General features: G+C 59.6%; 1 protein-coding gene across 1 annotated transcript in view; it reads right to left on the reverse strand.

The window, feature by feature from the left end:
- ATP2A1 (ATPase sarcoplasmic/endoplasmic reticulum Ca2+ transporting 1) overlaps positions 1-14,258 on the reverse strand; it is a 39,331-nt gene that overhangs the window by 4,634 nt on the left and 20,439 nt on the right. The window contains exons 13-19 of the mRNA XM_069882157.1: positions 13,404-13,529; positions 11,473-11,691; positions 8,590-8,925; positions 5,594-5,814; positions 3,497-3,699; positions 1,770-1,855; positions 616-749 (exon numbers count right to left, since the gene is read on the reverse strand). Of these exons, the coding sequence (XP_069738258.1) occupies positions 616-749; positions 1,770-1,855; positions 3,497-3,699; positions 5,594-5,814; positions 8,590-8,925; positions 11,473-11,691; positions 13,404-13,529 (1,325 nt within the window). The remainder of the gene's footprint in view (positions 1-615; positions 750-1,769; positions 1,856-3,496; positions 3,700-5,593; positions 5,815-8,589; positions 8,926-11,472; positions 11,692-13,403; positions 13,530-14,258) is intronic.

Raw genomic sequence — 14,258 nt, forward strand, 5'->3', positions numbered from 1 at the left:
GAGGAGGAAGAGGAGGAGGAAGAGGAGGGAGGAAGAGGAGGAGGAAGAGGAGGAGGAAGAGGAGGAGGAAGAGGAGGAGGAAGAGGAGGTGGAGGAGGAGGAGGAGGAGGAGGAGGAGAAGGTGGAGGAGAAAGAGGAGGACGAGAAAGTGGAGAAGGTGGAGGAGGAAGGAGAAGGTGGAGGAGGAGGAGGAAAAGAAGGTGGAGGAGAAGGTGGAGGAAGAGGAGAAGGAGGAGGAGGAGGAAGAGGAGGAGGAGAAGGTGGAGGAGGAAGAGGAGAAGGAGGAGAAGGAAGGAGAAGGTGGAGGAGGATGAGGAGGAGAAGGAGGAGGAGGAAGAGGAGAAGGAAGAGGAGGAAGGAGAAGGTGGAGGAAGAAGAGAAGAAGGTGGAGGAGAAGGTGGAGAAGGAGGAGAAGGTGGAGGAGGAGAAGGAGAAGGTGGAGGAAGAGGACAAGGTGGAGGAGGAGAAGGTGGAGGAGAAAGTGGGAGAAGGTGGAGGAGGAAGGAGGAGGTGGAGGAAGAAGAGAAGAAGGTGGAGGAGGAGATGGAGGAGAAGGAGAAGGAGGAGGAGAAGGAGGAGAAGGAGGAGAAGGAGGAGGGGGAGGTGAGCTGGTACCTGTTGAGCGCATTGCACATCTCGATGGTGACCAGGACCGACAGGGCCATGGTCATGGGCACCGGGGACTCGAAGATGTCGCAGTCCAGGCCCTCAAAGTCCACGTTGTGCTCCGTGCACTGCATGAAGTGGGTCTGGGGGACAACGGGGGGGGGGCGGTCACCACCACGGGGACCTCGCGGCCACCACGGGGGCCTTGGGGCCACCATGAGGACCTCGGGGTCCATCACAAGGACTTTGAGGCCACCACGAGGACCTTGGGGCCACCACAAGGACCTCGGGGTCCACCACGAGGACCTCGAGGTCCATCACAAGGACCTTGGGGCCACCACGAGGACCTTGACGTCCATCACAAGAACTTTGAGGCCACCATGAGGACCTTGGGGCCACCATGAGGACTTTGAGGTCCATCACGAGGACGTTGAGGCCACCATGAGGACCTTGGGGCCACCACGAGGACCTTGAGGTCCATCACGAGGTCCTTGGGGCCACTATGAGGACCTCGGGGTCCATCACGAGGACCTTGACGTCCATCACAAGGACGTTGAGGCCACCACAAGGACCTTGGGGCCACCATGAGGACCTTGACGTCCATCACAAGGACTTTGAGGCCACCACGAGGACCTTGAGGTCCATCACAAGGACCTTGGGGCCACTACGAGGACCTTGGGGTCCACCAAAAGGACCTCGGGGTCCATCACAAGGACCTCGGGGCCACCACGAGGACCTCAGGGTCCATCACAAGGACCTTGACGTCCATCACAAGCACTTTGAGGCCACCACGAGGACCTTGGGGTCCATCACAAGGACGTTGAGGCCACCATGAGGACCTTGGGGCCACCATGAGGACATTGACGTCCATCACAAGGACTTTCAGGCCACCATGAGGACCTTGGGGCCACCATGAGGACTTTGAGGGTCCATCACGAGGACGTTGAGGCCACCATGAGGACCTTGAGGTCCATCACAAGGAATTTTGAGGCCACCATGAGGACCTTGAGGTCCATCACAAGGACCTTGACGTCCATCACAAGGATTATTGAGGCCACCACGAGGACCTTGAGGTCCATCACGAGGACTTCGAGGGCCACCACGAGGACTTTGAGGCCACCACGAGGACCTCGGGGCCACCGCGAGGAGCTCGGGGGACTCACCAGCTGGTGGTAGCTGACGTTGGGTCCGTCCTCGGCGTAGAGGAACCACCAGGCGGCCGCCCCCACGGTGGCGGCGCCGACGTAGCCTGAGGAGACGAGAGGAGAGGAGCCGCGTGAGGCTTCCGGTGGGACCGAGCTCCAGGTGGGGGCACCACAGCCGCGGGGATGGAGCCACCACCCCCACCAAGGTCCAGATAGACCCTCCAGGAAGGTCTGGATGGAGCCACCACCATAATTAAGGTCTAGATGGACCATAACGAAGGTCCAGATGGACCCAGCACCCTCATGAAGGTCTAGATGGACCATGATGAAGATGTGGATGGACCCAGCACCATAATTAAGGTCCACGTAGACCCTCCATGAAGCTGTGGATGGATCCACCACCAGGATAAAGGTCTAGATGGACCATGATGAAGGTGTGGATGGACCCAGCACCAGGACCAAGCTCTAGATAGACCTTCCATGAAGGTGTGGATGGATCCACCACCAGAATAAAGGTCTAGATGGAGCATGATGAAGGTGTGGGATGGACCCAGCACCATAATTAAGGTCCATGTAGATCCTCCATGAAGCTCTGGATGGATCCACCACCAGAATAAAGATCTTGATGGACCATGATGAAGGTGTGGATGGACCCAGCACCCTCATGAAGGTCTAGATGGATCCACAATCGACCTCTGGATGGATCCACCACCAGGATGAAGATCTAGATGGACCATGATGAAGGTGTGGATGGACCCAGCACCCTCATAAAGGTCCAGATGGACCATGATGAAGGTGTGGATGGACCCACCACCAGGATCAAGCTCTAGATGGACCATAACGAAGGTCCAGATGGACCCAGCACCCTCATGAAGGTCTAGATGGATCCACAATTGAGCTCTGGATGGACCCAGCACCCTCATGAAGGTCCAGATGGACCATGATGAAGGTGTGGATGGACCCAGCACCAGGATTAAGCTCTAGATAGACCTTCCATGAAGGTGTGGATGGACCCACCACCATAATTAAGGTCCACGTAGACCCTCCATGAAGGTGTGGATGGACCCACCACCAGAATAAAGATCTCGATGGACCATGATGAAGGTGTGGATGGACCCAGCACCCTCAGGAAGGTCCAGATGGACCATAATAAAGGTGTGGATGGACCCACCACCTCCGGGAAGGTCTAGATGGAGCATGATGAAGGTGTGGATGGACCCACCACCATAATTAAGGTCCACGTAGACCCTCCATGAAGCTCTGGATGGATCCACCACCAGAATAAAGATCTCGATGGACCACGATGAAGGTGTGGATGGACCTAGCACCCTCATGAAGGTCTAGATGGATCCACAATCAAGCTCTGGATGGACCCACCACCAGGATAAAGATCTAGATGGACCCATGATGAAGGTGTGGATGGACCCAGCACCCTCAGGAAGGTCCAGATGGACCATGATGAAGGTGTGGATGGACCCAGCACCAGGACCAAGCTCTAGATAGACCTTCCATGAAGGTGTGGATGGACCCAGCACCAGGATAAAGATCTAGATGGACCATGATGAAGGTGTGGATGGACCCAGCACCCTCAGGAAGGTCTAGATGGACCATGCTGAAGGTGTGGATGGACCCAGCACCAGAATAAAGATCTTGATGGACCACGATGAAGGTGTGGATGGTTCCACCACCCCTGGGAAGGTCTAGCTGGACCATGACGAAGGTGCGGAGGCAGCCGGAGGTCTCACCGCCGATGGCCAGGTAGCGGAAGAAGAGCCACCCGCTGATGAGCGGCTCCTTGGGGCTGCGGGGGGGCTTGTCCATGATGTCCAGGTCGGGGGGGTTGAAGCCCAGGGCGGTGGCCGGCAGCCCGTCCGTCACCAGGTTGACCCAGAGCAGCTGGACGGGGATGAGGGCCTCGGGCAGCCCCAGCGCCGCCGTCAGGAAGATGCTGGGGAGGGACCCGCGTCAACTGGGGGGGACTGGGGGGGACTGGGAGGGACTGGGAGGGGACTGGGGGGGACTGGGAGGGACTGGGAGGGACTGGGAGGGGACTGGGAGGGGACTGGGAGGGGACTGGGAGGGACTGGGGGGGACTGGGAGGGACTGGGAGGGACTGGGGGGGGACTGGGAGGGGACTGGGAGGGGGCTGGGAGGGACTGGGGGGGACTGGGAGGGACTGGGAGGGACTGGGGGGGGACTGGGGAGGGGACTGGGAGGGACTGGGAGGGACTGGAGGGACTGGGGGACTGGGAGGGGACTGGGGGGGGACTGGGGGGGGACTGGGAGGGACTGGGAGGGGATTGGGAGGGACTGGGAGGGACTGGGAGGGACTGGGAGGGACTGGGAGGGGGACTGGGAGGGACTGGGAGGAGGGACTGGGGGGGACTGGAGGGGACTGGAGGGGACTGGGAGGGACTGGGAGGGACTGGGGGGGACTGGGAGGGACTGGGGGGGACTGGGGGGGACTGGGAGGGGACTGGGAGGGACTGGGAGGGGATGGGGGGGACTGGGAGGGGATGGGGGGGACTGGGGGGGACTGGGGGGGGACTGGGGGGGACTGGGAGGGACTGGGAGGGGACTGGGGGGGGGACTGGGAGGGACTGGGAGGGACTGGGAGGGACTGGGAGGGGACTGGGAGGGGACTGGGAGGGACTGGGGGGGACTGGGAGGGACTGGGAGGGACTGGGGGGGACTGGGAGGGACTGGGAGGGACTGGGGGGGACTGGGAGGGACTGGGAGGGACTGGGAGGGACTGGGGGGGGGACTGGGAGGGACTGGGAGGGACTGGGGGGGGACTGGGGGGGACTGGGAGGGACTGGGAGGGACTGGGGGGGACTGGGAGGGGACTGGGAGGGACTGGGAGGGGACTGGGAGGGACTGGGAGGGGACTGGGAGGGACTGGGAGGGACTGGGGGGGACTGGGAGGGGACTGGGAGGGACTGGGGGGGGACTGGGAGGGACTGGGAGGGACTGGGGGGGACTGGGAGGGGACTGGGAGGGACTGGGAGGGGACTGGGAGGGACTGGGAGGGGACTGGGAGGGACTGGGAGGGACTGGGAGGGACTGGGAGGGACTGGGGGGGGACTGGGAGGGGACTGGGAGGGACTGGGAGGGACTGGGAGGGACTGGGAGGGACTGGGAGGGGACTGGGAGGGACTGGGAGGGGATTGGGAGGGACTGGGAGGGACTGGGAGGGACTGGGAGGGACTGGGAGGGGGACTGGGAGGGACTGGGAGGGACTGGGGGGGACTGGGAGGGGACTGGGAGGGACTGGGGCGGACTGGGGGACTGGGAGGGACTGGGGGGGACTGGGAGGGACTGGGAGGGACTGGGAGGGGGATGGGGGGGACTGGGAGGGGATGGGGGGGACTGGGGGGGGACTGGGAGGGACTGGGAGGGACTGGGAGGGACTGGGAGGGACTGGGAGGGGACTGGGAGGGGGACTGGGAGGGACTGGGAGGGACTGGGGGGGACTGGGAGGGGACTGGAGGGGACTGGGAGGGGACTGGGAGGGACTGGGGGGGACTGGGAGGGACTGGGGGGGACTGGGGGGGACTGGGAGGGGACTGGGAGGGACTGGGAGGGGATGGGGGGGACTGGGAGGGGATGGGGGGGACTGGGGGGGACTGGGGGGGACTGGGGGGGACTGGGAGGGACTGGGAGGGGACTGGGGGGGACTGGGAGGGACTGGGAGGGACTGGGAGGGACTGGGAGGGGGACTGGGAGGGGACTGGGGGGGACTGGGAGGGACTGGGAGGGACTGGGGGGGACTGGGAGGGACTGGGAGGGACTGGGGGGGACTGGGAGGGACTGGGAGGGACTGGGAGGCCGCGGTGTCTCACCAGACGACCTCGCCGACGTTGGAGGAGATGAGGTAGCGGATGAACTGCTTCATGTTGTTGTAGATGGCGCGACCCTCCTCCACGGCCGCCACGATGGTGGAGAAGTTGTCGTCGGCCAGGACCATCTCGGACGCCGTCTTGGCCACGGCGGTGCCGGAGCCCATGGCGATGCCGATCTCGGCCTTCTTCAGCGCCGGCGCGTCGTTCACCCCGTCCCCGGTCTGAGGAGAGGACCCCGAAAGGGTGGTGGGACTCCAAAACCACGTCTAGGTGGGCCCCCCGGAGCTCAGGGGGACCTGTAAACCATCTCGGATGTGTGGTGGGACTCCAAAACTACGTCTAGATGGATGCTCGGAGCTCACAGGGACCCTCGGAACCATCTCAGATACGTGGTGGATCCTCAAAACCATCTCAGATACGTGGTGGGACTCCAAAACTACGTCTAGATGGATGCTTGGAGCTCCTGGGAACCCTCAAAACCATCTCAGATACGTGGTGGGGCTCCAAAACTACGTCTAGATGGACCCCCAGAACTCACAGGGACCCTTAAAACCATCTCAGATACATCTTGGAGCTCCAAAACCCACGTGAGATGCGTGGTGGGGCTCCAAAACTACGTTAGATGGATGCTCGGAGCTCACAGGGATCCTCAAAACCATCTAAGATACATGGTGGGACTCCAAAACTACGTCTAGGTGGCCCCCCGGAGCTCACAGGGACCCTTAAACCATCTCAGATGCATGGTGGGACTCCAAAACTACGTCTAGATGGACCCCCAGAACTCACAGGGACCCTTAAAACCATCTCAGATCCATAGTGGGACCCCAAAACTACGTCAAGTGGGCACCAAGACCTCATGGGGAACCTCAGAACCATCTCAGATACGTGGTGGGACCCCAAAACTACATCTAGATGGATGCTCGGAGCTCACAGGGATCCTCAGAACCGTCTCAGATACGTGGTGGGACCCCAAAACTATGTCTAGATGGACCCCCAGAACTCACAGGGACCCTTAAAACCATCTCAGATACATCTTGGAGCTCCAAAACCCACGTGAGATGCGTGGTGGGGCTCCAAAACTACGTCTAGATGGATGCTCAGAGCTCACAGGGACCCTAAAATCATCTCAGATACATGGTGGGACTCCAAAACTACATCTAGGTGGCCCCCCGGAGCTCACGGGGACCCTCGGAACCATCTCAGATACGTGGTGGATCCTCAAAACCATCTCAGATACGTGGTGGGACTCCAAAACTACGTCTAGGTGGATGCTCAGAGCTCACGGGGACCCTCGGAACCATCTCAGATACGTGGTGGATCCTCAAAACCATCTCAGATACGTGGTGGGACTCCAAAACTACGTCTAGGTGGCCCCCCGGAGCTCACGGGGACCCTCAGAACCATCTCAGATACGTGGTGGATCCTCAAAACCATCTCAGATGCGTGGTGGATCCTCAAAACCATCTCAGATACGTGGTGGATCCTCAAAACCATCTCAGATACGTGGTGGGACCCCAAAACTACGTCTAGATGGATGCTCAGAGCTCACAGGGACCCTCGGAACCATCTCAGATACATGGTGGGTCCCCAAAACCCACATTAGATGCATGGTGGGTCCCCAAAACCCACGTTAGATCCATGGTGGGTCCCCAAAACCCACCTTAGGTCTACAAGAGGCCCCCAAAACCCATGTTAGATGCACGGTGGGTCCCCAAACCCCACGTTAGATCCACATGAGGCCCCCAAAACCCACATTAGATGCATGGTGGGTCCCCAAAACCCACATTAGATGCACGGTGGGTCCCCACAACCCATGTTAGATCCACGTGAGGCCCCCAAACCCCACATTAGATGCATGGTGGGTCCCCAAAACCCACGTTAGATGCATGGTGGGTCCCCAAAACCCACGTTAGATGCATGGTGGGTCCCCAAACCCCACGTTAGCTCCACATGAGGCCCCCAAAAGCCACATTAGATCCATGGTGGGTCCCCAAAACCCACATTAGATGCATGTTGGGTCCCCAAACCCCACGTTAGATCCACTTGAGGCCCCCAAACCCCACGTTAGATGCATGGTGGGTCCCCCAAACCCACGTTAGATCCACATGAGGCCCCCAAAACTCACATTAGATGCATGGTGGGTCCCCAAAACCCACATTAGATCCATGGTGGGTCCCCAAAACCCACATTAGATCCATGGTGGGTCCCCAAAACCCACGTTAGATGCATGGTGGGTCCCCAAACCCCACGTTAGATCCACATGAGGCCCCCAAAAGCCACATTAGATCCATGGTGGGTCCCCAAAACCCACGTTAGTTCCACATGAGGCCCCCAAAACCCACATTAGATGCATGGTGGGTCCCCAAAACCCACATTAGATCCATGGTGGGTCCCCAAAACCCAAGTTAGATCCACATGAGGCCCCCAAAACCCACATTAGATCCACGGTGGGTCCCCAAAACCCACGTTACATGCATGGTGGGTCCCCAAAACCCACATTAGATGCATGGTGGGTCCCCAAACCCCACGTTAGATCCACTTGAGGCCCCCAAAACCCACATTAGATGCATGGTGGGTCCCCAAAACCCACGTCAAATCCATGGTGGGTCCCCAAAACCCACGTTAGATGCATGGTGGGTCCCCAAAACCCACATTACATGCATGGTGGGTCCCCAAAACCCACGTTAGATGCATGGTGGGTCCCCAAAACCCACGTTAGCTCCACATGAGGCCCCCAAAAGCCACATTAGATCCATGGTGGGTCCCCAAAACCCACATTAGATGCATGGTGGGTCCCCAAACCCCACGTTAGATCCACTTGAGGCCCCCAAAACCCACATTAGATCCATGGTGGGTCCCCAAAACCCACGTTAGATGCATGGTGTGTCTCCAAACCCCACGTTAGATGCATGGTGGGTCCCCAAAACCCACGTTAGATGCATGGTGGGTCCCCAAAACCCCCGTGAGACCCCCGGTGGGTCCCCCAGCGCCCTCACCATGGCCGTGATCTCGTCGAAGGACTGGAGGAACTCGACGATCTTGGACTTGTGGGTGGGCTCGACGCGGGCGAAGCAGCAGGCGCGGCGGCAGGCCTCGCGCTGCTCGGCGGGGGGGAGGTCGTCGAACTCGCGGCCCGTGTAGGCGCGTCCCGTCACCTCCTCGTCCTCGCTGAAGATGCCGATGCGGCGGCAGATGGCGATGGCCGTGCCCTTGTTGTCCCCCGTGATCATGATGACGCGGATGCCGGCGTCGCGGCACAGCCGGATGGAGCCCATCACCTCCTTGCGCGGAGGGTCCAGCATCCCCACGCAGCCCACGAAGGTCAAGTCCGTCTGCGGAGGGAGGGGGAGAGGCCAGAAGTTGAGTTGGAGGCACCACAAGTTGAGTTGGAGGCACCAAAAGTTGAGTCGGAGGCACCAAAAGTTGAGTTGGAGGCACCAAAACACCAGCCAGAAGCACCAAATTTGGGTTGGAGGCACCAAAAGTTGAGTTGGAGGCACCAAAAGTTGAGTTGGAGGCACCAAAACACCAGCCAGAAGCACCAAATTTGGGTTGGAGGCACCAAAAGTTGAGTTGGAGGCACCACAAGTTGAGTTGGAGGCACCAAAACACCAGCCAGAAGCACCAAATTTGGGTTGGAGGCACCAAAAGTTGAGTTGGAGGCACCAAAACAATAGCCAGAAGCACCAAATTTGGGTTGGAGGCACCAAAAGTTGAGTTGGAGGCACCAAAAGTTGAGTTGGAGGCACCAAAACACCAGCCAGAAGCACCAAATTTGGGTTGGAGGCACCAAAAGTTGAGTTGGAGGCACCAAAAGTTGGGTTGGAGGCACCAAAACACCAGCCAGAAGCACCAAATTTGGGTTGGAGACACTAAAAGTTGAGTTGGAGGCACCAAAAGTTGAGTTGGAGGCACCAAAACAATAGCCAGAAGCACCAAATTTGGGTTGGAGGCACCAAAAGTTGAGTTGGAGGCACCAAAAGTTGGGTTGGAGGCACCAAAACACCAGCCAGAAGCACCAAATTTGGGTTGGAGGCACCAAAAGTTGAGTTGGAGGCACCAAAAGTTGAGTTGGAGGCACCAAAACACCAGCCAGAAGCACCAAATTTGGGTTGGAGGCACCAAAAGTTGAGTTGGAGCCACCAAAACAATAGCCAGAAGCACCAAATTTGGGTTGGAGGCACTAAAAGTTGAGTTGGAGGCACCAAAAGTTGAGTTGGAGGCACCAAAACACCAGCCAGAAGCACCAAATTTGGGCTGGAGGCACCAAAAGTTGAGTTGGAGGCACCAAAAGTTGGGTTGGAGGCACCAAAACACCAGCCAGAAGCACCAAATTTGGGTTGGAGGCACCAAAAGTTGAGTTGGAGGCACCAAAAGTTGAGTTGGAGGCACCAAAACACCAGCCAGAAGCACCAAATTTGGGTTGGAGGCACCAAAAGTTGAGTTGGAGGCACCAAAAGTTGAGTTGGAGGCACCAAAAGTTGGGTTGGAGGCACCAAAACACCAGCCAGAAGCACCAAATTTGGGTTGGAGGCACCAAAAGTTGAGTTGGAGGCATCAAAAGTTGATTTCAAGGCATCAAAAGTTGAGTTGGAGGCACCAAGACCCTCCAGAACCTCTCAAGACCCTCCAGAACCTCTCAAGACCATCCAGAACCATCATCCAAGACCATCCAAGACCCTCCAGAACCATCCAAGACCCTCCAGAACCTCTCAAGATCATCCAGAACTTCTCAACATCACCCAAGACCATCCAGCATCTCTCAAGATCATCCAGAACCATCATCCAAGACCATCCAAGACCCTCCAGAACCTCTCAAGACCATCCAGGACCCTCCAGAACGTTTCAAGACCCTCCAGAACCTTCTGAAACCATCCAGAACCTCTCAAGACCATCCGAGACCCTCCAGAACCATCATCCAAGACCATCCAAGATCATCCAGAACCTCTTGAGACCCTCCAGAACCTTCTCAAGGCCCTCCAGAACCTCTCAAGACCCTCTTGAACCTCTCAAGATCCTCCAGCACCTTCTCAAGACCCTCCAGAACCTCTCAAGACCCTCCAAGACCCTCCAGAACCATCATCCAAGACCATCCAAGATCATCCAGAACCTCTTGAGACCCTCCAGAACCTCTCAAGACCCTTCAGAACTTCTCAAGATCCTCCAGAACCTTCTCAAGATGATCCAGAACCTTCTCAAGACCCTCCAGACCCTTCTCAAGACCCTCCAGACCCTTCTCAAGGCCCTCCAGAACCTTCTCAAGATCATCCAGAACCTTCTCAAGACCCTCCAGAACCTTCTCAAGACCCTCCAGAACCTCTCAAGACCCTCCAGAACCTCTTGAGACCCTCCAAAACCTTCTCGAGGCCCTCCAAAACCTTCTCGAGACCCTCCAGAACCTCTCAAGATCCTCCAGCACCTTCTCAAGACCCTCCAGAACCCCTCAAGTCCCTCCAGAACCTTCTGAAACCATCCAGAACCTCTCAAGACCATCCAAGACCCTCCAGAACCACCATCCAAGACCACCCAAGATCATCCGGAACCTCTTGAGACCCTCCAGAACCTCGAGACCCTCTAGAACCTTCTCAAGACCCTCCACAACCTTCTCAAGACCCTCCAGAACCCCTCAAGACCCTCCAGAACCTTCTCAAGACCCTCCAGAACCCCTCCAGGCCCTCCAGAACCTTCTCAAGACCCTCCAGAACCTTCTTAAGACCCTCCAGAACCTCTTAAGGTCCTTCAGAACCTTCCAAGTCCATCCAGGGCCCTCCAGAACCTTCTCAAGCCCCTCCAGAACCTCTTAAGGTCCTTCAGAACCTTCCAAGTCCATCCAAGCCCCTCCAGAACCTTCTCAAGCCCCTCCAGAAGCTCCTCCTCACCTCGTACTCGGCAAACTTGCTGGAGTCCTCGAGGAGCATGTCCTCGCGCTTGGGGGGGGTGTCGCGGGTGGCCAGGGCCAAGCAGCGCAGCGTGTCCCTCCCCGTCCCCCACTCCTTGATGACCGACGAGATCTTCTCCTTGGCGGCCGCCGTCAGCGGGACCCGCGTGGTCCCCACCCGCACGTAGTTGCAGCGATCGATGACGCCCTCGGGGGCCCCCTGGGAGGGGACAACGCCGCCCGGGAGGACCACGAGGGGACACGGTGGCCCAGGAGGGGGACACGGTGGCCCAGGAGGGGGACACGGTGGCCCAGGAGGAGCAGGAGAGGTCGTGGTGGCCCAGGAGATGGACCAGGAGGTGGATGTGGTGGCCCAGGAGGGGACGTGGAGGCCCAGGAGGGGGACGTGGTGGCCCAGGAGAGATCGTGGTGGCCCAGGAGGGGGTCACGGTGGCCCAGGAGGAGCAGGAGAGGCCATGGTGGCCCAGGAGATGGACCAGGAGGTGGACACAGAGGCCCAGGAGGTGGACGTGGTGGCCCAGGAGAGGTCGTGGTGGCCCAGGAGGGGGACACGGTGGCCCAGGAGGAGCAGGAGAGGCCATGGTGGCCCAGGAGATGGACCAGGAGGTGGACGTGGTGGCCCAGGAGAGGACGTGGTGGCCCAGGAGGGGGACACGGTGGCCCAGGAGGAGCAGGAGAGGCCATGGTGGCCCAGGAGATGGACCAGGAGAGGACGTGGTGGCCCAGGATGGGGATGTGGTGGCCCAGGAGAGGACGTGGTGGCCCAGGAGGGGGACACGGTGGCCCAGGAGGAGCAGGAGAGGCCATGGTGGCCCAGGAGATGGACCAGGAGAGGACGTGGTGGCCCAGGATGGGGATGTGGTGGCCCAGGAGAGGACGTGGTGGCCCAGGAGGGGGACACGGTGGCCCAGGAGGAGCAGGAGGGGGACACAGTGGCCCAGGAGATGGACCAGGAGGTGGATGTGGTGGCCCAGGAGAGGACATGGTGGCCCAGGAGGGGGACGTGGTGGCCCAGGAGGACCAGGGGAGGCCATGGTGGCCCAGGAGATGGACCAGGAGGTGGATGTGGTGGCCCAGGAGAGGACATGGTGGCCCAGGAGGGGGACGTGGTGGCCCAGGAGGACCAGGGGAGGCCATGGTGGCCCAGGAGATGGACCAGGAGGTGGACACAGAGGCCCAGGAGGTGGATGTGGTGGCCCAGGAGAGGACATGGTGGCCGAAGAGGTGGATGTGGTGGCCCAGGAGGTGGACGTGGTGGCCCAGGAGGACCAGGAAAGGCCATGGTGGCCCAAGAGATGGACCAGGAGGTGGATGTGGTGGCCCAGGAGGGGGACGTGGTGGCCCAGGAGGAGCAGGAGAGGTCATGGTGGCCCAGGAGATGGACCAGGAGGTGGACACAGAGGCCCAGGAGGTGGACGTGGTGGCCCAGGAGAGGTCGTGGTGGCCCAGGAGGAGGACGTGGTGGCCCAGGAGATGGACCAGGAGGTGGATGTCGTGGCCCAGGCGGGGGACGTGGTGGCCCAGGAGGAGCAGGAGAGGTCATGGTGGCCCAGGAGGTGGACACAGAGGCCCAGGAGGTGGACGTGGTGGCCCAGGAGAGGTCGTGGTGGCCCAGGAGGTGGACGTGGTGGCCCAGGAGGAGCAGGAGAGGTCGTGGTGCCCCAGGAGATGGACCAGGAGAGGACGTGGTGGCCCAGGAGGGGAACGTGCTGGCCCAGGAGAGGACATGGTGGCCAAAGAGGTGGATGTGGTGGCCCAGGAGGGGACGTGGTGGCCCAGGAGGAGCAGGAGGTGGACGTGGTGGCCCAGGAGATGGACCAGGAGGGGCACGTGGTGGCCCAGGAGGAAGAGGAGGAGGAGGAGAAGGGGCTTTGGGTGAGACGAGAGGGACTGGGAGGGACCGGGACCCACCTTGACGAACATCTTGTTGCCGACGGCGGCGCGCGAGGCCTTGGCCGGCGAGCAGTAGACGGACATGGACTTGCGGTCGCGGGAGAACTCCAGCGTGAATTCCTTCTTCATCAGCTGCTTGATCACCTGCCGACACCAGGGAGAAGGTCTTAGGTGGTCAAGGAACCCATGGAGAAGGTCTTAGGTGGTCAAGCAACTCATGGAGAGGGTCTTAGGTGGCCAAGGAACCCATGGAGAAGGTCTTAGGTGGTCAAGGAACTCATGGAGAGGGTCTTAGGTGGCCAAGGAACCCATGGAGAAGGTCTTAGGTGGCCACAAAACCCATGGAGAAGGTCTTAGGTGGTCAGGGAACCCATGGAGAAGGTCTTAGGTGGCCAAGGAACCCATGGAGAAGGTCTTAGGTGGCCAAGGAACCCATGGAGAAGGTCTTAGGTGGCCACAAAACCCATGGAGAGGGTCTTAGGTGGCCACAAAACCCATGGAGAAGGTCTTAGGTGGCCACAAAACCCATGGAGAAGGTCTTAGGTGGCCAAGGAACCCATGGAGAAGGTCTTAGGTGGCCACAAAACCCATGGAGAGGGTCTTAGGTGGCCACAAAACCCATGGAGAAGGTCTTAGGTGGCCACAAAACCCATGGAGAAGGTCTTAGGTGGCCAAGGAACCCATGGAGAAGGTCTTAGGTGGCCAAGGAACCCATGGAGAAGGTCTTAGGTGGCCAAGGAACCCATGGAGAAGGTCTTAGGTGGCCAAGGAACCCATGGAGAGGGTCTTAGGTGGCCAAGGAACCCATGGAGAAGGTCTTAGGTGGCCAAGGAACCCATGGAGAGGGTCTTAGGTGGCCAAGGAACCCATGGA

This window comes from Phaenicophaeus curvirostris, unplaced genomic scaffold (assembly GCF_032191515.1).
Source record: "Phaenicophaeus curvirostris isolate KB17595 unplaced genomic scaffold, BPBGC_Pcur_1.0 scaffold_84, whole genome shotgun sequence".
Classification (NCBI taxonomy): Eukaryota; Metazoa; Chordata; class Aves; order Cuculiformes; family Cuculidae; genus Phaenicophaeus; species Phaenicophaeus curvirostris.